At 44.1% G+C, this 25,461-nt stretch overlaps 1 protein-coding gene across 5 annotated transcripts; it reads left to right on the forward strand.

Annotated features, from left to right (window-relative positions):
- The first annotated feature begins 1,735 nt into the window (after nucleotides 1-1,735).
- Nucleotides 1,736-25,461, forward strand: map7d3 (MAP7 domain containing 3). Of its 5 annotated transcripts, none has more exons than XM_079167722.1 (20): nucleotides 1,736-1,795; nucleotides 9,148-9,249; nucleotides 9,565-9,645; nucleotides 9,758-9,921; nucleotides 10,072-10,183; nucleotides 11,066-11,149; nucleotides 11,914-12,021; nucleotides 12,753-12,848; nucleotides 13,167-13,265; nucleotides 15,105-15,230; nucleotides 17,071-17,186; nucleotides 18,812-19,014; nucleotides 19,152-19,372; nucleotides 20,740-20,869; nucleotides 20,980-21,265; nucleotides 21,420-21,473; nucleotides 21,558-21,663; nucleotides 21,870-22,038; nucleotides 22,214-22,509; nucleotides 22,607-25,461. In XM_079167722.1, exons 1-20 carry the CDS (start codon nucleotides 1,750-1,752, stop codon nucleotides 22,612-22,614), a joined length of 2,607 nt encoding a protein of 868 aa, XP_079023848.1. In that variant the 5' UTR covers nucleotides 1,736-1,749; the 3' UTR covers nucleotides 22,615-25,461. The 5 variants fall into 5 exon arrangements, with proteins under 5 accessions (XP_079023848.1, XP_079023849.1, XP_079023851.1 ...); XM_079167723.1 differs by having other exon boundaries at nucleotides 18,815-19,014; XM_079167725.1 differs by lacking the exon at nucleotides 15,105-15,230 and having other exon boundaries at nucleotides 17,047-17,186.

The following is a 25,461-nucleotide window of genomic DNA, read 5'->3' on the forward strand; positions in this document are numbered from 1 at the left end:
GGCCCCAAGGAGCTGTTGCTATGACTTCAGCCGTTTTTTAATACATTTTTAAGTGGAAATACTGCTAAAGAAAGGACCACCTAAAGAACGGACATTTATTTCACCTAGTATGCCATTGTTGTTCTTAATTTGCATAGATAACTACTTCCATCTGAATAAAATCCTTGTTTCTAATACATGTTACATGAGTTATGAGGTTGAATGGTGAGAAGAAGTCATTATTTGGGCCTTCGGAGTTACAGGCTATATAACACAATATCTAGGCCATTGTAACTGAACCCTATGCGGTGTTGCTTCCTGTTTACCATGTAAAATAGATGAGAGGCCCTCTGGCTAAAGCATGTGAGACAGACCAGGACAGAGGATACAGTGTTCACGACAAGAGAAAGAACATAGAGCCCTGAGAAAATATGTTTTTCTCTCATTGGGAGAATCATTTGCCAGCTGTATTATTCCTCGATCTCTAGCTCTGCAGATTCTTCAGTACACTCAATCTGGTAAGGTTTACATTTTTTTCCCATCACGATTTTTCTCAAAAAGCAAATGATGAACACGTTTTCAGTAAAGTTTACTTTCTTGTCTGAGACCTGTTTGCTTTCACTCTGAAAACTCTGTGAATCTCGTGAGGCTTATGAAAAAACATTTGATGTGCTGAAAATACTTTATTTGTTTGATTGAATCGTTTTGTATCATACGTCGTTTATGAATTGAGTGCTGGTGTGGTCATTATCTCTTGTGGATAAATTAAATTAAATTAATCAGCATGCATCAACGCCCAGATGAACGCTAGAGGCCGCTATATAGCAAACGTGGCCTGTAGTTTACTAGCAACCGCTTAGATCGTCTATTAGAAAGAAAATCCACTACTAGTCACAAATAATGGTAAACCGTGCAGTTTGCAAGACGTTTTGCCTTTGGTAAGGATTTTTAAAAGGTTTCTAAATATAATTGATCTGCAGCTGAAAAATATCTGAAATCTATGGAAGCCCATTTCCACCAGCAAAACATAAATACAAATTTTACTAAATTTAATTTAATTTAGAAAAAACAAAATACAAGAAGAAGAAAAAAAAAGAAGAGAAATTATGAGATAGAAAGTCGAAATTATAAAAAATACTTTAACACACTAGTCATAGAAGCAGCTCTTTGGCTTAGGTTACCCTACATTTGACATATAAATTGATTGTGAGTGCATTGAGGACTACTTTAAACGTGGCTTTACAACACATTAAATACTTCACTTTATGGGATTGTACTGAGCAAAAGCACCCTTGAATGGATTTTCAGCAAGAAGCAGCTCTGGCGTAGGAAGAACAAAATGACTTTCTATCTCATAATTTCTCTTTGTTTTTGTAAATGAAAAATAAAAAATAATAATAATTTTATTTTTTGTAGTGATTTTTTTTTTTTTTTGTAGTGATTTTTATTTTATTTATTTATTTTTTGTAGTGATTTAAATTATTTTTTTTGTAGTGATCTATATATATATATATATATTGTTTTTGTCGTGATTTAAATTTTTATTTTTTGCCTCGAGAAATCCATAGAAAAACTTTCCATTCACACAGCAGCATTTTGAAAGCTTTGTTGGTTCGTCCGCGTTCTGTCGGTTTCCGGGTAAGAGTCAGAGTGAGACCTCTTCACCTCTCACCACCATCTTTGATGTCCACGTCCCCGTGAGGTCCGAGTCCGGCTGCGAGGTGTTACGCGCTTTAGAAAAAAAACACAGAGAAGGAAAACTTCATAGAAATGGCGGAGGGTGCTACGACTCTCAAAGGCTTGCGAGCCCAAATGGGTAAGAAACATCTTGTCAGTCGTTGGTTATTTTTTCACCCAGTTGTGTCTTAATATGCAGTCATCACTTTTTAACGTTTACCGGCAACTGCCGCCTCTAAACCGGGTGATTTGAACGCTTCGTAACGCGGAGAGCTTGTCTGGGCTAGTAACGTTAGCTCGCTGTCCCGGTTTACATGCTGACAATGGATGCGGAAAAAATATGCAACTTCTCCCCGAGCAGATAGCATACGTTATCTCGACACGTTACGTAGAAAGAGCTTTCGACTTAAGGTACTTGTGGCTAACGTTAGCTGAAGTTGTAGCGTGATGTTTGGCAGCCTGAGAGCCGGTTGACATGTCACGACTTTACCGTTTGGGTTGGCCTTAACGCGCCAAGCTCACTTTAGCTTTACTTGTGCAGAATTTAATAATCACGTTGCCTTTCAAAGTGCTGTTGTGTGAATATATTAGACTGGATTGACGAACGTCTAACTGCACGGTAGACTAAGCTAACTGCGCTGTAAGTGGCATTCATTCAGTCAGTCAGTAGCTTAGATAACGTTGCTCATCACTTGGGGATTATTGTCAAAAGTGATCATCTGCTATCCCGATCAGGAAGAGTTCAGGAAGCGCCTTTCAGTGCACGAGTTCAAACCGACAGACAGCTCTTAGTCCAGCCACACACCAGCAGGGTGCACAGTACTTCCTGCCCCTAAACACTCCTCTTATCTTCTATAAAAGTGGTCGTTTCTCCTCTACATCCTATTGGACAGTTATGCTTATTTGTTGACATATGGCACAACCCCCTCCTCTCTCCAGGGAGGGGGGGAACTACAACAATGTCTGACCTGAATCTGAGATAAAGCTGGAGTGGCAGACACACGGCTCTGATAAGAGAATGAGGCTGCATAGTTGCATCTTGATGAAGTGATAAAGGAGTTTTGGTTGGTCCAGTAGCTCAATGTCACGTGGGACTATATGTGCCATCTGCAGCAGCAAAGTCTGTATCAATGCTTCTCATCCACGCCTCAGCTGGCCCCCTCCAGACGTCGACATGGATGTTTACTGTGTCTGCATCTGTGGGCATGAATGCACAGTTTGTTATGACTCGAGCTGCAGTTGAGCTGATGGTTTTTTTTTTAGTGTTTCAGGGTAAGAGGGAGTTCTCTGCATACCCAGTGTGGGTGTAGGCATGTTTTACTCCAATAACTGGACCGTATTTAGTCCGTATTCTTCCCTTAACTTTTCCATTCAGTCTTCTCAACCTGGAATTTACATCCACCCAATTCTGCGGTTTTATGAAAATATCCACAACATCTCGAGTGATGTGAAAATGTAGGACTCCTGGATGTCAGTTCGCTCGGCCTTCAGCCGAAGCAGAGGCCTCACAATGATAATAAAATAATGTAAGGAATCTGGTTCACGTGCACGATCGTTTCCACAAGAATGTGAGCAAGGATAAAATGTTCCCTGCTATTACAGAGAGAGATCACACTACTGCAAGGTTACCCTGATCCTGGCTCAGCACACGCTGCTGCTGCTGCTGCTGCTGCATTAAAAGCACGAGAAGTATTTCTGAACTGGTCGAATTTAACCAAACGAGGAAATGGACCGGCCCTCAATTCCAGCGTGTGCTGTAGCTTCTTGGATCCACTTAGCATTGCTCCACTAATGTCCCACGTCTGTATAGCTTCAACCTTTTTTAACAGGACGTGTTACAGTATAAGTGTACACACACACACACACACACACACACACACACACACACACACACACACACACACACACACACACACACACACACACACACACACACAGGAATATTTGAATTGCAAAACATGTTCATTTGTATAGACTGAGGTCAGACCATCGTCAGAATAGTCTGGTCGAGGCATCAGTTGATGCCAACTTAGTCTAGAGATTTAGGGATAAATTCTCAATGGAAAAACAGTTACAATTTGTCCAATTATTGAAAGTTGATTGCTCTTGTTGATGCTGGCAGACTGTAAACAACTACACGACACTGGAACACACTAACGATAAGTTTAATTAAATAATTACAGGTGTAATAGACGAATAAAGTCTAATTACATTCTGCTTTTTGTCGTGTAACTAGTAAGTCCAGAGTACTTGTAATTAATTGATAACTTTTGTAGTGTAGTGTCTGCAGTTTTCATAAAGAGAGTTGAGCATATACTTTGTTTTCAACAGATATTACTTAATACAACTAACGCAATACTATAAAGACTGTAAGCACTCTGTTTTAGCCCCCAAAGAGCCCAGCAATAACGGGATTGATCGTAATAATAATGCATTTGGATATGATCAGATCTCCACAAGAGAATAGGGTCCACCTGGAAGAAGAGACTCCTGAGGAAACTGTGATGTGTCATCGTTATCCTAGCAGCACTGCAAATAGCCAAGGCTTAACTTTGCATGAACAGGTCCCGAGTAATCCCATAGAAGATCTGGTGTGTGTCTGTGTGTGTGTGTGCACATGTGTGAGCGTGCATCAGCAGTGTTATCTGCAGCGAGGACCAGAAGTCTTGAGCCGGCAATGGGAAGCTCGGTGTGATATAAATGGCCAAGAAGGTTGATGTTTTAATTGAAAAACACAAGACGGGTTCACTGATTCTTTGACAATATTAACAAAGTAAAAGTTGTTTGTTTTAAGATGTTTTGGTCAGTGAATCAACCCGTTGTGTTTGGATGGAGTTAAAGATCCCGATGTGCTTTTAGTCCGCGGTGGCTTACGGTTGTCCACCCTTCATTAAGCGCCGCAGACGCTTCCTGTGCTTCAAGCTACTTAATTGTACCAAGAAGCTGAGATCATTAACGGCTGCAGTTGAAGGGAGGGACAAAAAAAAAAAAGAGTCCTAACCCACTCTTGCTTTCCCACAACATCGTGTAGGATGCGTGTCATTTAGAGAACTAGCATTTGATCAGCGTTAGCATTCGACTAGAGTGTTATGATGTAATGCAGGTTGGCCTGTTTCCTGTTAAGTGTTTTCTTGGCCTCCAGAGCAGAGTCATCACCAGCCCCCCCCCCTCTGGTTGTCTTTACTGCTCCCATTACAATCAGCAGCTGGACCACATCCATATTTATATGTATATGTGCTGCACTCTGAATGCTTTTCCTTTGTTCTTTTGAGTTGTTTCTACTCCCTGATACTACTGGATGATGCTGTAATCTGAGTCCAGACACTGGTGGTGGTGGCTGATGAAATGATGAAGCTGATTAATCTGCGACTGGGCGGTGATGTGGAGGTGGAGGGGCGCGTGTAAAAAGCCACATATATGTAGTAAAGGCATAGAGACAATCATATTTAATAAGACACAGCAGCAAGATGATATGCTAACAATGTAGGCGTGTCACTGTGCTATTAGATAGAAGAGACCTGCTGATAAGAACAGCTGATATCATGATTGACAGACCCAAACAATGACGGCAAGGAAATTACAAGAGCGCGTGCGTGAGAGAAGTGAATAGCAGAAATACTACCGGCCTAAGCATTCAAAAGAGTAGTCTACGCTAGAGCTTCATATGTCACGATATTACCAAGCAGCCGGATTACAGACCACAGACTGAAATACGTCACATTAAACAACATAACACATCATATTTTAGATGATTGAGTAGAAATGTTGCGGTACGCCCACTGCAGACTGGATCTTCAACAAGCTACCTGAACAGCTGATTATCCAGCTCTGATGATGCCGTTGATCAACCCGTGGTATAGTCTAGAGGCCCCGTTAATAACGTTCAGCTGAAGCTATCAGTGCAGCGGCAATGATTTATGTTAATGTGTGCAAATCTCCATAGGGATGAGTTGATGACTCAGCTCTTGTCCTCTTATCGTCTCTTTTTCATTTCTATGAGCACACCTGGCTCTCTCATTTAAGCTCTTTAATCAAAGCATGAATGTGTGAGTCTGACTTGCTCTTTATATTGAACAGGGAGTTCAGTGAGTAGGTACGTCCACTGCGGTTTGTGGCACCCAGAAGTTCAATCCAATCTTCCGAGCATCAATGTAACAGAAAGCCTTATATAACTGGATGTTGTGTTAAGTTTTAGCTCGACATTTGTTACCTACTCAGCCGCTTTGCTTTCCTGTCTGCTTTTACTTCCCTTTAAAGACCAGAGAATGCAGAATGAAGTCCTGTCATGCGCTGCATTATTTTATTTAGTGCAAGTGGAGACGTTCTGAGCGGCCCCTTCGCAGATATTATCTTAAATCAGCATCATCAAGTCATTCACACGGTGTTACTGTTACTATACTTTGTATTTTACAGCCCACACTCAGTAATTGTTGCTTGTAAGGTGACACATTAACCGTTAAAGCGTTCCGATGTGTTCTCTCTGTTTAGCTATGAATCATCTCACTTCAGACTCCCTGCCTACCTTCATACAGGCCTAAGCACGATTGAGAAGCTCGTCATCCATCCTGAGCTTCCTTTGTCTTTAGTGGAGATACATGTGCGGTTTCTTTGTGTTTTTGATTCATTCGTGCTCTAGATTTCGAGTATAGATCGGCTCCTTTAGCCCGCAGTGGCCCGCCTGTTTCCCTCTCTGTTCTCTAAAGGAGAATGGTTGTGTTGTCAGAAGGTAAAAGCATTTTCACCAGCGTCCCAGGAATTCACATGGAAACCTCTACTGTCTGTACAGTAGGATGCACTGTTTACATTCACCATAGAATACTGAATAAAGGGTTTGCTTTGAGGTATTGTATGATTCATACCACATATACAATCCACTGGCACAGCACCGGTGACTAACTGGAGTAATTAGTTACTCTTTTGTGTTTAAACTGGTGTTAAATCACAGCAGGTTTTTCTTCAGTGGGGTTGAAATAGGGAGTCTTATATCTAAAGTGAAGTGACAGGTACTCGTCTACATTAGCAGCACACTTCGACCCTCATAAGCTACTGCTTGACTTGAGAGCATCAATGCTGCTGCAGAATACAAATACTCAGTGTGTGACTAATACAACTACTTCAGGATGATTATCTATGAGAGTAGGGCTGGGCAATAACTCAATAGGATCATTAATCATCGTCAATCATGGTACGCGATTAGTCTGCTTCCTTTAGATTGATAATAACAAGCGCATGCTACACTACTACGCAAAATCTGCATAAAATGTGAATTGATAAGAATTCAGCTTATGGGAACACCTCAGTGTATTTAAATCAAAGTGTCGTCTTAATCACATTACTAGTATTTTTGGGGTTATTTCATATAGACCTTTTATTAATTGAATTACCAGAAAACATGCTTTATCGTGATATACAGTATGTAAGTAATTACCCACATTAAGACCGCCCCGCTCTGTGTGTGAGTTATGTAATCAGTCCAGATGCCCGGCCATGTTTGTCAGTTCTCCATGTCTGCACTGATAGATCTTCCTTTGGTTGAATGGTGCAAACAAAGCATATTCAATCGTGAACAAATGTTATCTCTCCTTCATTTGTCGGTGTCCCGTTCACGTAAGAACGGCCCTTTGTCCTCCTCTGGTTTCCAGAGAGTAAAGGTAGACGAGCGTAGAGTCAATTTCCATACTGATAAGACTCGCACGGCGTGATCGGTGCCTGTGGCGGGCACAGCGTGGATGTTTTCCACACGCTAAGACAACACGGTAAAAGGTGTTTCCTGCTTTGATGGCGTTCATCGCATAACCATTTCGGTTCACTGTGGCTGCTTCTTTTGAGTCTAATGTCTGTAAGGCTGCACTTCTACAGCTGCTTTATCACGAGAAGCCTTCTGTGATTCGCTGGTGTAGTGTTTGATGTGAAGCAGCAGCAGCAGCAGCAGCAGCATGTTGATGTCTTTTTTTAATTAGTGGTGGTGAGGTGACAATATTACACACGCATATGGTCATGACTCAGCACATCATGCCACACGCAGTTTCTTATCTGGTCTCCCCTCTTACAGATGAGGGAGAAGAAGAATTGTTGATTTCAATATATTTGGTCAACAATGGATTTCCTTTGTCCACGCATTTTCACTTTATCACCTCACAACATTTGGTGCTAGTGGTGTAAAGCAGTGTTTCAGAATATCTATAAATCACGAGAAGAACAACCATTTTTTCCGCCATTTCCACATCATTTTAAATTCTCTGCCATTTGGAAGAGGTATACGTTTGATGAATCGCAACTTTGATTAATGCACGCGTTGTTGAGAGCGTATAATACACACGTTATAGAGTTAACAGGCTCTTGTTTTCCACCTCATCAGTAAAACAAACAGGATGTACGCTCGCCTTTCATATTCAATTCAATGTTATAAATATGCTACAATTATCAGAACAATGTGAACATTCAGGCTCCTTCATGTGGTCCATAATGCAGATATACATGTTAAAGGAAAGAGTATGGAAGAAAGAATTTCATGGCGACCCTTATAAAATGTCCTACGACCCACCTGTGGGTCCAAACCCAATTTTTGGAATGACTTATGTGACGTACATGTGATTTATAGTACCATAAATATCCCAACATTTTTTATAGGATATAGGAGACAGAGTGAGCCTCTCAGAACACAGTTGTTCATCAGTAATGTGAACGTCCCATGACCGATCGTTTTGCCGCTTTGTCAGCACTTCTGCGATGCTGAATACACATCGACACAGAAGGAAATAGAGCAGAGAAAAGGCTCGATCATGTCCTCACTGTTTCCTTCCTTTCTGCCCCTGTATCTCCTAACCACGACTTTCCCATAAAACTGTAGTTTTTACTGAAGAAAGTGCTTCAACCCTGTGGTAGTCCCGGTGGGAGAGTTGATGTAACCCCTGCAACAACATGTAAGCTGTTGCATGCAGCACACTGACATCTTCTCTCTGCGCTGCTTAGAAATCACAACCCCGAATTAGAAAGAAAATCAGTTTGCCGCAAGCACAGGATGACTTGAAATGTGTCCCGTGTTGATTTTTTCAATGTTTTATGGAGTAGTTTTGTCGAATGGTGTCCACTCGCGGGCATAACGTTTACCGGGAAGCTCACAAGGGTTCGATTCCAGACACGTCTCTCGCAGCAGCCCATCCCTGTGAGCTGGTCACAGAAACCCGTGTATGGTCGGCTACAGGGTCGACCATGAGGGATGGGTTGTGCCAGATGGCTGAATAGCCGGATTGTTCTGTAGCTTCAAATGTGTCGGATCGCTCTTGAACTAGCATTCCTATGGAAAACAAAGCACAGAGAAGAAACAGCTGATTTTAAACTGTATTGGTTTAGATCACCCAGAGCTATTCTGTTTCCTAGACATTATCTGATAAACCTGCTTCATCAGTCGTGACATGATGTGAGTCTAGTTGTGTGTAAACTGTGTGTGTGTGTGTGTGTGTGTGTGTGTCTGTGTTTTCCGACATACAGCTGCAGCTGCACAAGCACAAGCCGAGGAGCGGCGCAGCCTGTCAGGGAACAGCCCCGGACCTACAACCAACGCACCAGCTAAACCTCCGGGGAGTAGGCCAGGTAAACGACACCACACCTTGACACAGAAACAGACTGGTTCCCACTGATACCGCCCTGTCGCCGCTGCATTGTCTTCAGTAATCTGAACCGCTAGATGCAAGACAATCCACTTCCACCACCCTGTCAGTATAGCTTACTGCAGGTAATCTTATTACTGTAACCATTGACAAAGCTCTTTAATGACGGTCACATGTCATGCTCTTGTAACACTATCCTGCATTGTAATCCCCCCCCCCCCTTTTTGTTCTCCGAATAAGCATTGCTTTATATGTTATATCTTTTAACCACACATACACATGTACACATGTGTTGCAGTCATTGACGGTGCTGCTCTTAGAATAGACGACCGGCTGCGAGTGGCAAAAGAGAGGCGGGAGGAGGCAGAGAGACAACAGGGTAAGGGGCGTGGTCCCAGTTTCCTCTGTGTGAAGTTATTGTAGCCCGAGCTTAAGAAAACATGCTAAGAAGTTACTTTTGTTGTTTGTTTGTTTTTCCCCTGCACCCGCAGTTTTGAAAGACTCTCAGGTCATGGAGCGGGAGCGCAAGGCCAAGATGCAAGTGGAGCGTCAGGTGGAGGAGCGTCAGAAAAAGGTTGATGAACAGCGAAGGAAGGAGGAGCAGAAGCGACTGGCTGTGGAGGAGAAGAGGAAACAGAAACAGGAAGAGGAAAAGGTAACAGAGGGAGTCTGAAGAGCCTCAGAGCTGTTGGTTGATTGATTTGACTCTCTTGACTTAACACATTGAATTAACATAGAAACACAGGTTTATGTGTTGCTCTGCTTTAAATGACTTCTCTCTGCGCCTGCTTCTGTAACGCTGCAGGAGCACTACGAGGCGATGATGCGGCGGACGTTAGAGCGTAGTCAGCGAGTGGAGCAGAGGCAGAAAAGATGGTCCTGGGGAGGACTGGCCACAGACTCAGACGGGCGGACAGGTAGAGGCCACTTCTTCACCTTTTTCCAAAACGAGACATGAAAGTGGTCCAGCCACAATGCACATGAAAGCAATGTGAAGCTATTTCTGCCTGATGACACTCAAGCCGGCATTGATACGCATTCAGGTGGAAGCGCAGTTCCATCTGTTTTTGTTATTCACAGATATAGTGGTGATAACTAGCTGCTATAAGCTTGGGAGCTCTGCGTGAGAGAACTTCGGCTGCTTTAAGTCATTTTTAGGAGCAGCCATAAGAGCTCAGCCTTGTTATCAGTCAAGCATTTATACATCGCATATCATTTTATTAAGATCTTCTAGTTAATAGCTCAAACTCTGAACCACCAAGAAATAAAAAGGCCCCCTTTTCAGACTGTAAAAGTAGAGAGCTTTCAACAATCTTTTTCTCAACAATCTTAATTTAGTTAAAGTCAAAATATAATATATAATCAGATAACAGTACTGTCGGATCATGTTAGCTGTCCGCAGTTATGCAAACCCTGTTTTGTCGCGCAGTAAAGTCAACTCATTAAATCCAATTCATTTACTGAGATCTGAAGCTATAATGTAAACGTCAATTGTTACTATTCTGTCTCACTCTCACAACACTACAGGCATCACTTGACCCCCTTCGTACAATCACTCCCACTATTTGACACTCAAGCAATTAACCACAAATACATAAATTATAGGTTGTTTATATTGTCGAAGCACCAACTGATTGTCGTGATTCTTTGGTGCGTCGACTTTAAATACTCGGGTCAGCATACTTATTGCTGTGGGGACTGGGTGTCAGCCAGGCTCTCTTCTCCCTCGTTGTATGAAGGATGTTTCTCAGCATCTTGTCTTCTATCGCTCCTCTCTGGGAGCTCTCTTTTCCCCACAGGAGACTCTGATGCCAGCTCTTCGTCTCCAGTTACTATAGTTGTCTCCCCTGCCTCGCCAGAAAAGCCACCGAGGAGTCGACAAGGTTTTGTTTGTTGATCATTTGCTCACCAATGTAGCACCACAGCATGGACTGGCACTGGCACTCTAGATAGCTCGGTCACCTTCTACGCTTCCCACCAGCTCCCCCCCCCCCCCACCCCCACCACCACCCTGCAGTCTAACTGGAAGCTTCTCACTAACAGTGTTCGTATGGGGCCGTTGTTCTTAACGTGCCTTGTGCTGGGTGACTAGCTGCAAGTGTAGCTTTAGGTTGTTCACTCACTCACACTGTCGAGCACTTCCGGGTCACATGGGCGATTCTGCATGGAGGGCCGATTGACTGGCACATGAAATAAACTAATATCACCGTTGGATTCTCATGTTATGTTGGTGAGGCTCTCCTCTCTGGCGTGGTCAAAAAATGAGCATCTGTTGTTTACTAACCACCGTGCCTGCCTCTAAAATAACATCAACTTTGTTATGGTTTGTTGAAAATGAACATTGTCATTTTAAACATGATATTTAACAGCAAATTCATGTTGCATATCATTTGTATTTGCTAAGAGTGCGTCACTAAACTGCTTTAGTAGCTCTTGGGTTAACGGGGAAACTATATCAGTGTGTTTTGTGTGTATGTATTTTATTTTAGGTGTATTAATGAAGCAGCATATCACCCGTTGCACATTAGGGGTATTAGGATCTTGCAGAGCCTTGTACTCCCTTGTGTGCACCCAAATGCCCTCCTCCATTGGCCAACCTCCAGTGTAAACCCCTCCTCCCTTGTCTGTCTCTCCTCCTCCCTCTTAGTGGACAAGCGCTCCACGTCCACCATGAACCTGAAACAGCCGTCCGAGGCTGGCATCAGCAAACGCCTATCCTCCTCCTCTGCCACCCTTATCAAATCTCCCGACAAACGTAAGTCTCCTCTCTTCCCTCCCGCCTCACCCCCTCCCCCCTTCCTCCCTTCCTCATAGGCTCCTTCTCCCCCTCCCTTCCTCCTACCCTCCTTGCATTTCTGTGCTGTTTCTTAACCGACGTAGTCTATTATCAGTCAGGTAATGATGAATAATGTCCTGAGATCTACCAGGTGACCAACTAGATTATCTGGAACAAACCTACTTTTCTCTCTTGTAACTCTTAATCCTGGAGTGAACTCTGACCTCTGTGCTCTCCACATCCAGGGCTTTAAACGCAGACTCACTGGAGCGCTGACAGACTGGTAAAAAGCTAATTCTGAAGTAGCATGGCCTCTCAATCCATTCCCCACGCACCTCTATGAAGCACTGGATTACATTTTTCAGAATCATAAGAGGTCCCGAGGACCACATAGTGATTCGTTTATACATTTGCTCATAGTGGAATAGAAGCTTCTCACAATATTATAAGCATTTTGATTCACAGGACGTATGAAATACTAATCAACACAATCGGTTGATTCATATTCCTCCACAGCTTCTATGGGTTGCCAGTGCCATTTCCTTCTTTCTGATATTGTTGATTGCTCTATTCCTCTCAACATGTTTAATCTTCATGCTTTTCCTTTCCTAGGCCTATGAATATATTCTAAAAAAAAAGAGACTTTGTGCCATTCACCAGAGAGAGCGCCTTGTAAATTCATCATGAGGTGTTTCATCGTTGTCTCCCAGGTGTTAAGCCGAGGAGTTCGTCTTGTAATCGGTTGCCTATCAATGCTGCTCAGGCCAGTAAGGAAGACGTCAAAAAGCTTCAGGTGGAACAGACAGGTGCCAAAGATCCCCTCTCCATCCCACACTATGCTTTCATAATACAGATGGGGTACTGTGCACAGTTTAGCAAAAAACATATAGCAATTTTTCTTTGTATATGCTAATAGTTTACCTGGATTATTATCAGATCGGTCAGTTGCAACTCTCCTCTGTGTGCTTAGTCTGTTACACGTCACATCAGCTGCTGTCTGCCCCGGCCTGGTGACTCACATAAGGCCAAATGAAGTGCACATGACTTGTAAACTGTCTTTGGGGATTCCTTGTTGACTCCTTTCCAGTGCCTGCTCGGCTGTAACTCCCCTTTCATGTCCGTAGGCCGTTCTGTCAAGAAGAGAAGTTCCTCCCACTCACGAGTAAGTGAGGGCAGAGCACAGACCCCGGCCAAGCCCGATAAGGCGACAACGGAAGATCAAGGTGGCTAGCATGAACAATCGGCAATCTGTGTTGTCGTGCCTCTATCTGCATCACTCAGGCCTCCACTTTTGATAACAAGCATGCTGCTATGACGTTAGCTGCTATGGCGTTAGCTGCTCGCTCATTCTGAATTGGCTTTTAAAACCTCATCAACTCTGACGGCGACTAAGAGGTTTCGTGGATAACGCTTGAGCTCATTTCAGTGCCATCGGCTATATGGGTTTATAAACCGGCCAACTCTTCTTTCTATGTGTTCCTTCCTTCCGTCTACGTTCCCTTCTAATTAAGTCTCACTCACTCTGACTTACCCCCGGGCAGCTGCTAAGCCTCTCTAAAGTGTTGTACGTCTGTGATTTACTGGGGACATTGTGCTCCTTCCATGTATGCCTTAACCTTTCTGCTGTCTTAACCCACCAGATCCTGCACTGTGCTGTGTTTCTCACTGACAGCTTGTCTTGTTTTAACCATTTTTTAACATTTTTTATATTGTTTTCTTTTCAAATGATAACCCAGGAATGGTTTTGTTGTGCGCCGTGTCTGCACTAACACAGTGTATTGTATTGTTGTCACAAAGTGTTGATTGTTTTCTCTTTCCAAGATGACGTCGTAGCTTGATTAAGTCACTAGGCTCGTGCTTCGGCGTGGTGTGTGGCAGTGCCATCCCACCACAGCACCCCCGGAGCACCGACACCCCTCCCTGCAGTCTGTGTATCGCCGTTAACCAACGACGCTTTTGTTTGTCCTGTAGCGATGTCGGCATTCGTTCGGAAGATCGGCTGTAAAAATGTTCCTGTTCTGTGTACATGTTTCTTCTGTAGACAATAATACAACACACCTACCATCATTCAAACTGACTTAATACGTCCCATCAGCTAAAATACCTTAAATAATAGAACACAACTATAACCTTAACTCAGACGAACACCCCAGATTCCTAATACCTGGGTGCAGAGCAGCGAGCCATGCCCCAAGGGTGAGCACTCAGCAGCCAACAAACAAGTCTGTCTGCAACAGATGTCTTCTCAGTAACCGCTCCAAAGGGAAGTGTGTGACTCTGTACTCTCCTGTTGAAGAGCTAGCATTTACAGAAACACTTGAACTCTCCTTCTGGTGTGATTTCTACTTTGTAGCTGAGGTAGCAACAACGGACGAAATGGGGAATTGTTCATTCTTTCATTTCATGGAAGCAAGAGAGTTTCACCATAAGTGCTTTCATGATATCATGACCATTGCAGTCAGCCTCCTCGTTTTTTCATCAACTCGCCACCTTCTTCATGTTAACCATAGAAGAGTTTGCGCAGCAGAAGCTGAAGAACTATTGCCCGGTCACAGTCACTTTTAGTTTTGTTTCACTTCTCATCTTCCTACCCAATCGTACTCCTCTGCCGTCTTTGACGTTCACTAATGGATTGTTTTTCCCATCAGCACACCTCCCTCTACCTCCCGGGACCATTGATTTGACCTCATTGTCTCCTTTGACCACTGTTCTAACTGATCTTCAGTTACCAGACAATCAGTATTTGGTCTGTCTCAGCACTTTTCCATGGCATCCTTTCCTTACTGTCTCCTACCGACGATCCTCACTTTATTGAACATCACTGAAAGTTAACAGATCACAGACAGTTGGAGCCCATGTAAGATTACTGAGACACGACCTTTGCTTGTTTATGTTGATTCTCTCCTGTTGGTTAAATCACATGGTGACCTTTCTGAACTTCATTGACCCCCCCCCCCCCCCTTTTCTGTTTTGCCTTCACCCCCCATTCTCATCCACTCTTTCCTTCTTGGCCTCTTTTGTTCTCTGTTTTTTTTTTTTCGGGTGACTTTTCGGCCGTGTAGCTCGCAGGCCACCGGCTGGCACTGTGGACGGAGGGGTTCTTAGTCGCCTGCTCAGCCCCACCCAGGCCTCACTAGCTAGGAGCAAGAGCGCCGCCGCCCTGTCAGCTGAAGGAACAAACGCTCCAGGTAACCTCTGAAACCCCGACAAAGAGGAAGGATGGCTAGACACAGAACCCGGTCCTCCCCACCCCCCCCCCCCCCCCTCCCCTCGTTTTATCAGTAGAAGTCAACCCAACGAAACAGTCCTCTCAACGTTAATAGTGGCCTCTCGGCGGTGGTGGTGGTGGAATTACCAGTGTTTAAAAGCGGCCATTGTAACGATCAGCTGTTTTATGTTATGTATGTACAGTCATTATTTGCAGCAAAGTACACTCATGTGAGAGAGCATAGTTACTCAGTAAATATTGACACATGTACATACACACACACACACACGGCTCACGTGCATTCTTACACAATTGGCTGTTGTGTGCTGAGCTGAGCCGGGCCGAGCAGGGCAGACTTGGCTGGGAGCGTTTCTCTGCGTTTGAGGAGCCTCAGGGACCATGCTGGGAGATTTGCTCTAAGCTGCTTACCTGTTGGTTCTCGTTACGTCAGAATGAGACCGTTGTGCCATTGCATGTGTTCTGGTAGTGAGACCAGAGTGCTGGGGGACTCCATTACTGGCATATCCGTGGGATGTATTGTCTCGATGTCGCACTATTCAAACTCAGGATGTCCCCATTCTGGCATTAGATTTTGGGCTAGGTGAGGCGTTACGTCTCATGCTTTGCATGCTTTACATTTTTAGGTGAACTGTGTCAGCGGTATGTTACGTTGGTTGGGATCTACAGTTTCTAAGGCAGAGATAAATAGTCCCGAGACTCAGCAAGGTCGAAAGAAGGATACTGTAAAGGCTCTAGCTGTATTCCCCGTGTTGGTTTTAGGCTGTGGTGTGTTTATTGACCGGCCATTACAAACCCATTAGCGGCTATAGATCTTCTGCTAAGTATGGCCCCAGTAGAAACACGACACATCTGCAGCAGCAGCAGCAGCAGCGGTAGCTCATGGCAGGATACGTTTCACAGTCAACATAGCTGGTCAGTGGTCCGAATGAATAACAAAAACCCATTTGTGAGCAGGCAGTGGCAGGGAGAGTTCCTCAGGTCTCAGGATTATCATGGCTAATCCCTCAATCTGACACAGCAAGATCACAGCCAGTGGACAACAGTCTTTACTATCCGTACTGCCTACAGGCTACACTACACAGCAGCTCAGCATCAACAGTTTGGATCCGGTGGTCCTGATTACAATATGAGATTTGTTTGTGTGTGGAAATCTTAAAATATTTTAAAGCAAATGCTTATGCCAGAGGCAATTTTGTCCTGAAACAACAGCAAATGTTGCATTCAACGTCTAATCTAGAGTCTGGAGAATTTATAATGTCAGGAAGGACCGAAAGATTGCAAATGACCGATACTGAACACAACAAACGACACGATGAACATTCTTTGTGCGTTTAGTGTACTAATACATCTGTGTGATATGTGTTTGCAGTGTCAGTGTTTGTGGTAGGTTTTGTGTAGTGTGTGCTGTGGTTCTTGATGTTCGGGTGTGTTCATGTTGTGTAGCTTTGGTGTCTGGGTTTGTTTGTGAGATTGTTGCTCTCTGCTCCTCTTGTCTTCTGTAATCTCCAGCTCAATCAAAGCTTCAGAAATCAAGCTGTTGCCTGCCTAAAATGCTATTTCTAACAACTCGCCTTTTTTTTTGTGCTCTTGTCCCCTTACAAATCACTCTCCTTCATTTCTTTCACCCATCATCTATCGGCCATCCCTTCCTCTCTTTTTCCCTCCACTGTCTTCATTCTTCTTTTCTTTGCTGCTTTGCTGCCCACCTCGGCCGCTTGTCCCGCCTCCCGTTGGTTATGCTCCCATGGCCGTGCGATGACTGTGTCCTTTACCAGAGTGTCACCTGTGTCCTCGCTCAGCTTCTGCCACTCCCCTGGTCCCACCGCGGGGGCCTGTGCGCAGCCGCAGCATCGACCGACAGAAGAGCGGCATGACCACGTCCGTGTCGGCCGACGGAGCCCTCGACCCCTCAATGGTGAGAACACCTTTTGAGTTAACGTTACACCACCGGCCAGAATCTGACATTTACAAGAAGACGTGTGTAATGCTGTTGATGATCTTAAGTGAAAGCTTGGTGAACGTCATTCCTGTGCCCTTCTCCTTAAGCTGTGTTTTTATATCCTTATTAATAAGTATGTATTATATGTGAGTATATACTTATACAGCAATGCATGTGGTAGCTGACAGACTGATATTAACCCCGGTTTTAACATGACATTCGAGATTACACAGTAAAATGTATAATGTCGTGCTGTGTTTGTAAAACCATGTGTTTTTTTTGGCAATAGTTTGGTTTTATTTCCATGGGAAAGTATTTGAATTTGACTCGGAAAATATGGATCGACTATAAAAACATTTTAATAGTGGACGCATGATTTGACGGCACACAGAGACGTCTTAACTAGTGAGAACAAGTTCAGCGTTTTCCTGCATTTAAATGGCGGCTCAGAGGAATAAGCAGATGCAACCAAAGACCCAGACGGACAGATTTATGCGCACATCCGGTTATTTGACTGTCAAAGTACTTCTGCAGGATGCTAACCATAGGGAAATGTTGCTCCTCCAGCTGTTCTCTGACCTTTGCTGTTCACTCATAATATGAACTTGTTGATACATCGCCAACATGCTAACACTCATAAGTGATGTCTCAGATGTTCTCACTTGGTGGCCCGTAGTGCCTCTCTGTCTGTCTCTCTCTCTCTCTCTCTCTCTGCCTGTCCTCTGTGACTGAAGGCCTTCATTGTCGTAGCATGAGACAAAGTGGTCAACAATGGCCTGATTATAGACCGATCAGACCCACCCTGACCCTGGGGCCTAATGTCATCAAAAAGGTCTCACCATGTCATTGTCCTCTCTCCTCCACTCGCACAGATTTCTTTGTAGATAATTGAAATTCACAGCTTATCACTCGAGACACTTTGAACATTACTAGCAGTAATGTTACTGCTGTGAGTGTGACCTCTCCTTCGTACAAAGACACTGTATTGCTCCAATGCTATATTTACATAAATAGGAAACAAATGTCTTGTCCCTGTTGTGAAACTGTACACCAATTGCCTGTTCACTGACCTGCTTCTCCTTTCCGTCCCTCCCAAGAGAATGGTTGTGTGACCGAAGCTAATGCGGTTTATTATAAGAGCAGTTTTATGAATGCATAAATACATTACATCTCATGTTTGCATGCTTGGCGTTCAGTACTAAATGTGTGGTGTGGGATGGTACTGTATATTTGAGTGTCACATGGTTGACCTAGCTGTACCCAATGTCGTCATGTTTACACAGCCAAACATGGCACATGATTAGCATTGAAGATAGATGAAGTAAAACCTCACCCACGGCTCCTTCACAGCACTGTTTGATGTGCCGGTGAAACTAAAAGAAGCAGACTTAAACAGGAGTTAAATTATCAATTTTCATTTGAGTTACAGTTACTGTGACTGACCCTTTTTTTTAAAATGTCGGTACAACTTGATTTACAACCATTTATGATGCGATGATATTTAAATTAAGGGTGTTTGTAAGGAGTTGTTAGCAGGATCCTTGCTCGGTGATGGTCATAACTGACTTCCTCACGTCTGTCCCTTCTCTACGGGACGACAGAAGGACAAGCAGTTTACGTCACCTGGAGGGCAAAGTCCCTCCTCTCCATCTTCCACCCTGGGACGCAACCGTTCACCCTCCCCCGCCCCCAACCCAGCCCCGAAGAGGACGCCCTCCCCAGCCCCCAACCCAGCCCCGAAGAGGACGCCCTCCCCAGCCCCCAACCCAGCCCCGAAGAGGACGCCCTCCCCAACAGTACCCAAGTAAGACTGCAAGTCTTGTCCGACACAGCTTTAGTGATATTTGACTTCAAGTGTTTTTGAGAGTTTGAATGCAGCCTTTCAGTTTTGCTTTAATTTTAAAACACACATGGACACAACTCACACTTTTGTTCCGACAGGCAAAGTCCCAGGCAACGGCCACCCTCACCGGGTGCAATGAAACAACGCCCCCCATCCCCCCAGCCTACGCCGGCCAAACCTCCACCTATCCAGAAACCAGCTCTCACTCCAACAGGGCCCCCCACCTTGCGAAAGAGGGACTCCAAGTCCAAGGATCTGTGTCCTGTCCAGGCTGTGTCTCCACAGTCCTCTGATTCCAACAAGACCAAAGAGAAAGATGGTGAGCAATGATAGTCCACAGTGCACATGTTTTACCGTACCTCATTCAAATCTATCTGACACTGTAGAAGGTCTTTCATGATGGTAAAAATGTGAAACAGGCCCATATAAAGGCTGACGGATTTTAATAAGTCAGTTCCAATATTTGCCAAGGCTGATTGTTGTTCCGGCAACAAGGATGTTTGCACTAGATCATCGGGACATGGCGTCTGTTTCATGGAGGGAAGTGACCCAGCTAGACATCAATTTCACCGTATCTATATAAATATTAGTGATGCAGATCCAAACCTATTTACACTCCCTAAAGAGCTCAAAGGAATATCTTAGTTGACATGTTACTGAAGCACATCTTGATCCACAGAACCACCTTTGAACATTGGGTGTTCATTGTTATATATACTGAACTAAGGGAGTGCAAAAAAGGAATAGGAGGAAAAAATCATAATGTTATACATAAGAATATTGCTTTTTGAAATAGTCTTTTTTGTAATTTTAGCTAACTTAGCCACTTAATTGAAACCAGAAACAAATGATCTGTCCTTATTCCCTTTTGACCTCTCGCTCTCACAGCAGCACATTGACTTGACACATGTGTGCGCGCCTGTGTGTGCATGTGTGTGAGTGTGTGTGCGCATGTGTGTGTGTGAGTGTGTGTGCGCGCCAGCTTAGGTTGCAATAAATCTCAGTGGAGCAGGAGACGTATTAAGTTCCATCTGGAGTCACATCCTGTTACAGACCCGGGGTTGTTGCTGCTGCCACCTCCTGGAGAGAAGCATGATCTGCAAGATAAAATAGCTTAGTAATGCTTTATTACTATATGTAACTGTGCATTAGAAATATGTAAAAAATAAAATGTAGGTGGCACAGTTTAGGTGTACACATCTATATTTAGGAGTGTATGTAAAGGTAAATGCATAATAATATAATATTTAAGATGATCAAATGAAATGAGTCACTTTTTATAGCTCTAATAATAAGAGAATGTTGGTTTTTGATTTATCAACCAAATGAATGTCTGACTGTGATACAACATATTTTCATGTGTGGCAGTCCTGCTCATCAAGATGCAACATTTACTAATACACTCCGAGGTATTAACGGGATAATTGCTGAACTGTGACTGTATTCCCACGGTGTTCTTTCAAAGAGCACAGAGATGATCATGTGAAAGGCTTGTTATTCTGCCCCGTGTCCTCCTCCTATCACGACTAACTTCCTCCAGTCTGGCTTCCTCTCAGTCATCCGTCACACTGCGTCCTATGGTGGGCCACATGCTGTGGCCTCGGGTCAGCACTACATTGAGAAATGGGTGAAAGGGCGACATAAAGTGCTGAACAGGTTTTCGATATTTGTCTTCCCACCCGTCAGACCCTAAAGCCTCGACGGGCACCAACACGGCCGCCGAGGCAGCCAAGATCCTGGCGGAGAACCGCCGACTGATGCGAGAGCAGAAAGAGAGAGAGGAGGTGCTCAGGGTACAGAGGGAGGAAGAGGAGAAGTAAGATTATTTAAAATTGTTCAGCGAATCTTAAAAACACAATCTTTTTCCGTTCTGTCGTCGTATTGTATGCCTTCAAGCCATTCACGGCGGTTTCTTTACTATCCCAGGGTGAGAAAGGAGGAAGAGATGCGTTTAGCGGAGGAGGCTCGACTGAAGCGCCTGGAGGAGGAGGAGAAGCTCGCAGAGGAGAAGAAAATCAAAGACGAGGAAGATGCTCTCCTAGCGGAGGAGGAGCGGGTGAAAATGGCAGAAGAGGAGGCGGTGAAGCAGGCCGAGCTCCAGAAGGAACGGGAGGAGGCCGAGGTCAAGGCCTTGGAGGAGGCAGAGAGGGTCCGTGTGGAGAGAGAGCGCATCATGCAGCAGAACCAGCATGAACGCATGGAGAGGAAGAAGGTACGGATAGACCGCTGAAGCTTCTTTTTAAATGGCGAACTAATATTTTAAGTGATTTATTCAATGACCGTATAAACACTTTTAGTGTTCCCTCATTGTGTAGATCTCAATTAGACATTATCTAAAACAAAGATGCGCTTTTTTTCCATTTCAGAGAATTGAAGAAATAATGAAAAGAACAAGAAAAGGGGACCAAAGTGACATGAAGGTGAGCTCACATTCATTCGGCCTCGTCGTCGACACGGAGTGTGTGTGTATTTGTGTTAACGGGTTGTTTGTGTCTCCTGCGTAGGGCGATGGAGGAGATGACGATAAACAGGAGGGAGAGGAGGTAGAGGAGGGAGAGGAAGGAGAGGAGGGAGAGGAAGGAGAGGAAGGAGAGGACTGTGAAACCCAGAGTAAGTGTTCCCGTCCTCTAGCCCTCACACAGACGGCAGGTTTAGAAGAGTCATGCATCACCGCATTTGTGAATGAATGTGCTGCTTTGTCACGGAGAGTAAAGGTGTATCGTCCCCTATTTGTCTTTGTTTGCATACACTTTACATACATGGGTCTACTAAATTCTCAGCGTGACTTGTCTGCTTCAATTCTGTTTCCTCCGTAGGCCAGGATGACATCGGCGAGGAGGACGACGACAAAGACGAGTGTGGTCTGTCCGCTGGTGAGCCGGAGGCACAAAGAGAGGAGCCCCTGGGCAGCGTCAACGGAAAACCAGAGACGGACGACAAGGAGAATAACAACGGCGTCAGCACAGCTGAGACTCAGGCAGGAAGGTATGACGAGAGAAACCATAACGACGTATGAAAGATTGGGCCTGGAGCTGAGACGGACTAACACATTGTTAGCTTTTTCTTTTTTTTAGAGGAATCTCTTATTCACCTTCCAAATCACTTACCTAACCATTCACCTCTTTCCTTCCTCTCCTCTCCTCTCCTCTCCTCTCTCCAGTCCAGTCCCTAAGAGCCGCCTTGTCGAGGGCTCGGAGTTCCTGAATGAGCAGGACTCCTCCGCCAAGGTGGACTTGGTTTCGGGTCTCAATGGGAAATCCAACCAGTGGAGCTTTGAGGAACTCATCGACATCAACGTCCACTCTAAGGCTCTGCCCCTCATCAAGGCGGAGGACTGTAACCAGGTCTTGATCAACTGTGACGGGAGCTCAGACGGGACCAGGGTAGCCTTCGAGGACAAGGGAACCCCCGTCAACACCCTGCATTCCTCTAGTCAACCCATAGAAGCCCTTTCAGGTGAGGCGACACTTACACTTCTTCACCTATTTGGAGCGCACACTTTCTGTAATAATCTTCTTAAAGACCGTAACTCATTTCTCCTGTGTTTCTGTAGAGATTTGATGCTGCAGCCGTTGCTGAGAAGCCTCTTACTGTTGCACTCGTAAAGTTCCTGTCTAGCTGAGCTCCTTTAGAAGATGTCCTGTATCAGTCCCCAACAGCTTCCTCCTCTTCCTCCTCCTCCTCCTCCTCCTCCTGAAGGAGGAGCACAAGGTGAAGCGGAAAGACCACCCCAAGTGCTACATTTGCACCCCACATTATGAGGAAACGTATATATAAATATAAATTATATATATATATAAAAAAAGTTATGCTTCAGGGAAATTCCATATATTCCGTCAACATGCTTGCTTCAGGTCTCTTTCCTCTTCCTCTTGTGTTCATTTTTGTTTTTCCGTTTTGTGTCCAAAATTTAATGATGTTTTTTAAGAGTTTTGTCTTCGTCAGGGGGTGCATTTGTTGTAATTTATTAATTTTGGCTTCTTTGTTATTGTAATTATTGTTATATGTTTAGTCTTTTTGTTTTTGTTTTCTCTTATATGAGAATATTCCAGGACACGTGCACATATGTCTGTGTGAATCGAATAGCGCGAGTTAAAGGAAGGAACGTTGATACATTGTGTTCTGTCTGGGGTTTGGTGAGGAGAGCGTCCCAAGTTTCGCACGTGATTCATCTAAATTTACTTGACCGGCTGCTTTGAGCAGCATCCAGCAATATGGCCTTAGCATTTTGTCCCCTAACGTCTAATTTAAAGTGTGCATAATAAGCTGAATTGTGCTGAAGCTCATACACGCACAGTTTAGCAATCCTCTGTCGTGTGCTTACGCTCGGGAGTGGATTCTGTATTCGTACGTCACTTCAGACCCATTCTTCCGTCCCCCCCGGCTTCTCTCACCGTGTGTTTGCGTCTTTGGCCACTAGAGGGCATCGGAAACACAACTCCCAACTGTTACATTTGAAGCTGAAGAGTGTTGAGAGTCCTTCACAACACTAGTGAATTCACATGTTCGGTGAAGTCTCTGCAGTTTGTTCATGTAGGGCTCGTTTAAGTTTTACATATGTATATAGAATTTATGTTTACTAACATCTGAGTTCAGTTTTAGTCTCCACTGACTGCATCTGCACCACACAACTGTTTGAACAACCATAACTGCATCTTAAGGTGGTAAACTAAACATGTTCAATTATCTGGTTTTATTTTAAGCTTTACCAACACATCCACGCGCACTTTTCCATCCATCGTTCTGTCCGTGCGGCTCTTTCATCAGTTACATTTATTTACCATTAACTTTCCGTCTTAAAAACATTCTCAGCTCACTACCTGCTACATCTGACTAAATGCATTTCAATTCTTTTTTTTATAATATAAAATTTGGCTGTTTTGTTTATATATGAAAATACATTTCTACATATATTTAAGTGTCATTGTATTGTGTATATAATCAGTATTAGGCAAAAGAAGCCATGTTTAGGATGGAGTGGCGGCCCGGATGTGGATAATTGAAGTCTCTGTGCGTGACCGTGCTACACTGTGTTAGCGTTTGGTTCGACTCGTGCCCCGTGACGGGGTTGTCAGGTTACGTTTGGGCAGCCTGGAAAAAAATTAACATAAAGCTCTCTTCCACATGAGCTCTGCAAGAAAAATGGGCCACTAAACGTTTCTCAACGCGTGTGCGTGTGCGTGTGCGTGTGCGTGTGCGTGTGCGTGTGCGTGTGCGTGTGTGTGTGTGTATTTGTATGTATGTTTGAGCGCTTTCAACCCCATATACCGTCGCCCTGATTCTGAATATTGCCTCACAGAAACTAAACAAGTTGACATTCTGATGGCCAGTTGTTCCAGCCCTCAGCAACAAGTCTGAGCCATGAACAAAGTCATGGCTGTGCCTCTTAACAACGCTTTTAATGTCATCAAAACCGGTTTTATATGGTGTCAAAGGGTTTGTGGGGATGTTGTTGGTGGGGATACTTATGGTTGGCATATCAGATCGGGTTTTATCTACTCTTTGTAGGATGAGGCAGGGCGCATGCATCAAACTAAACACGACAGGTCCGACTGGTTTTCTGTCTCTTCAGGATTTTTCATGAACTGTATTTGAATCTTGAATACCCGATGCTTGAACAGTCCGAGCGCGAGGTTTAGGGACCTTTTTATTTTTGCCTTGTTCTCTGCTGTCTAACTAAAATCTCTTTGTACATAACTGTCTTGGAGCTTTAGATCTTAGCTTTGATTAATAAGCTCAAAGAATGTAACAGACTCCATACACCGTCCTTCATTATTTACCATGTCTCTCAGAGCTGCCCGCCTTTTTGGCTTTCCTCCATTATTCATTTAGAAAACACGATCCTCTTTGCACTGTCACAAATGACTCGCTATGTTTAAAGAATGGTTTCTGAGGAGTCATTTTACTGTAGAGAATCGTAGGAGAGTTGCGTGGTATTCTGGAAGAAAAGAAGTAATTTGTTCCTTACCAGATGTTTTAGAAGTCCCCGTTAGTATCCCAAACTTGCCTACATCCAAATTCCCCCCCCAAACCCTTCCTACTCATCTTTCCACTCGAGTAGCACCTGCTGGGGGGCTGTTGTAGCTGCTGCTTGAACAGATACTGTATCTCTTCCAGATCCTGCTGTATCTTCGAGGGCTCGAGTACAGAGCTGACTGCTTTAAGTCCTCAACTTTGTCTTTAACAATAGGATAGAACGGTGCCTTAGAATGATATTTAGTATTTTTATTGTATCACAGTTAACTAAGAAAGCTTTTCCTTACCTCGGCCTCGACAATCAAGTCTATCCAACCAGGGCGACTAAGTGAACATGAATATTTTTCTGGAGGATTTACAGACCTAACAATGCCCTGTCCACGATTAAAATTTGTACTGTAAATATATCTTAAGTGTACTGAGATGATACAA

This window comes from Pholis gunnellus (assembly GCF_910591455.1).
Source record: "Pholis gunnellus genome assembly, chromosome: 10".
Classification (NCBI taxonomy): domain Eukaryota; kingdom Metazoa; phylum Chordata; class Actinopteri; order Perciformes; family Pholidae; genus Pholis; species Pholis gunnellus.

What these genes read in the sequence shown, in the direction of transcription:
- map7d3 (XM_079167722.1), top strand. Translation starts at nt 1,750, where the DNA reads ATGGCGGAGGGTGCTACGACTCTCAAAGGCTTGCGAGCCCAAATGG. An exon ending in GAGCCCTCGACCCCTCAATG is followed by an intron (nt 17,187 to 18,811) that starts GTGAGAACACCT and finishes ACGGGACGACAG; the next exon opens with AAGGACAAGCAGTTTACGTC. An exon ending in GGGACCAAAGTGACATGAAG is followed by an intron (nt 21,474 to 21,557) that starts GTGAGCTCACAT and finishes TCTCCTGCGTAG; the next exon opens with GGCGATGGAGGAGATGACGA.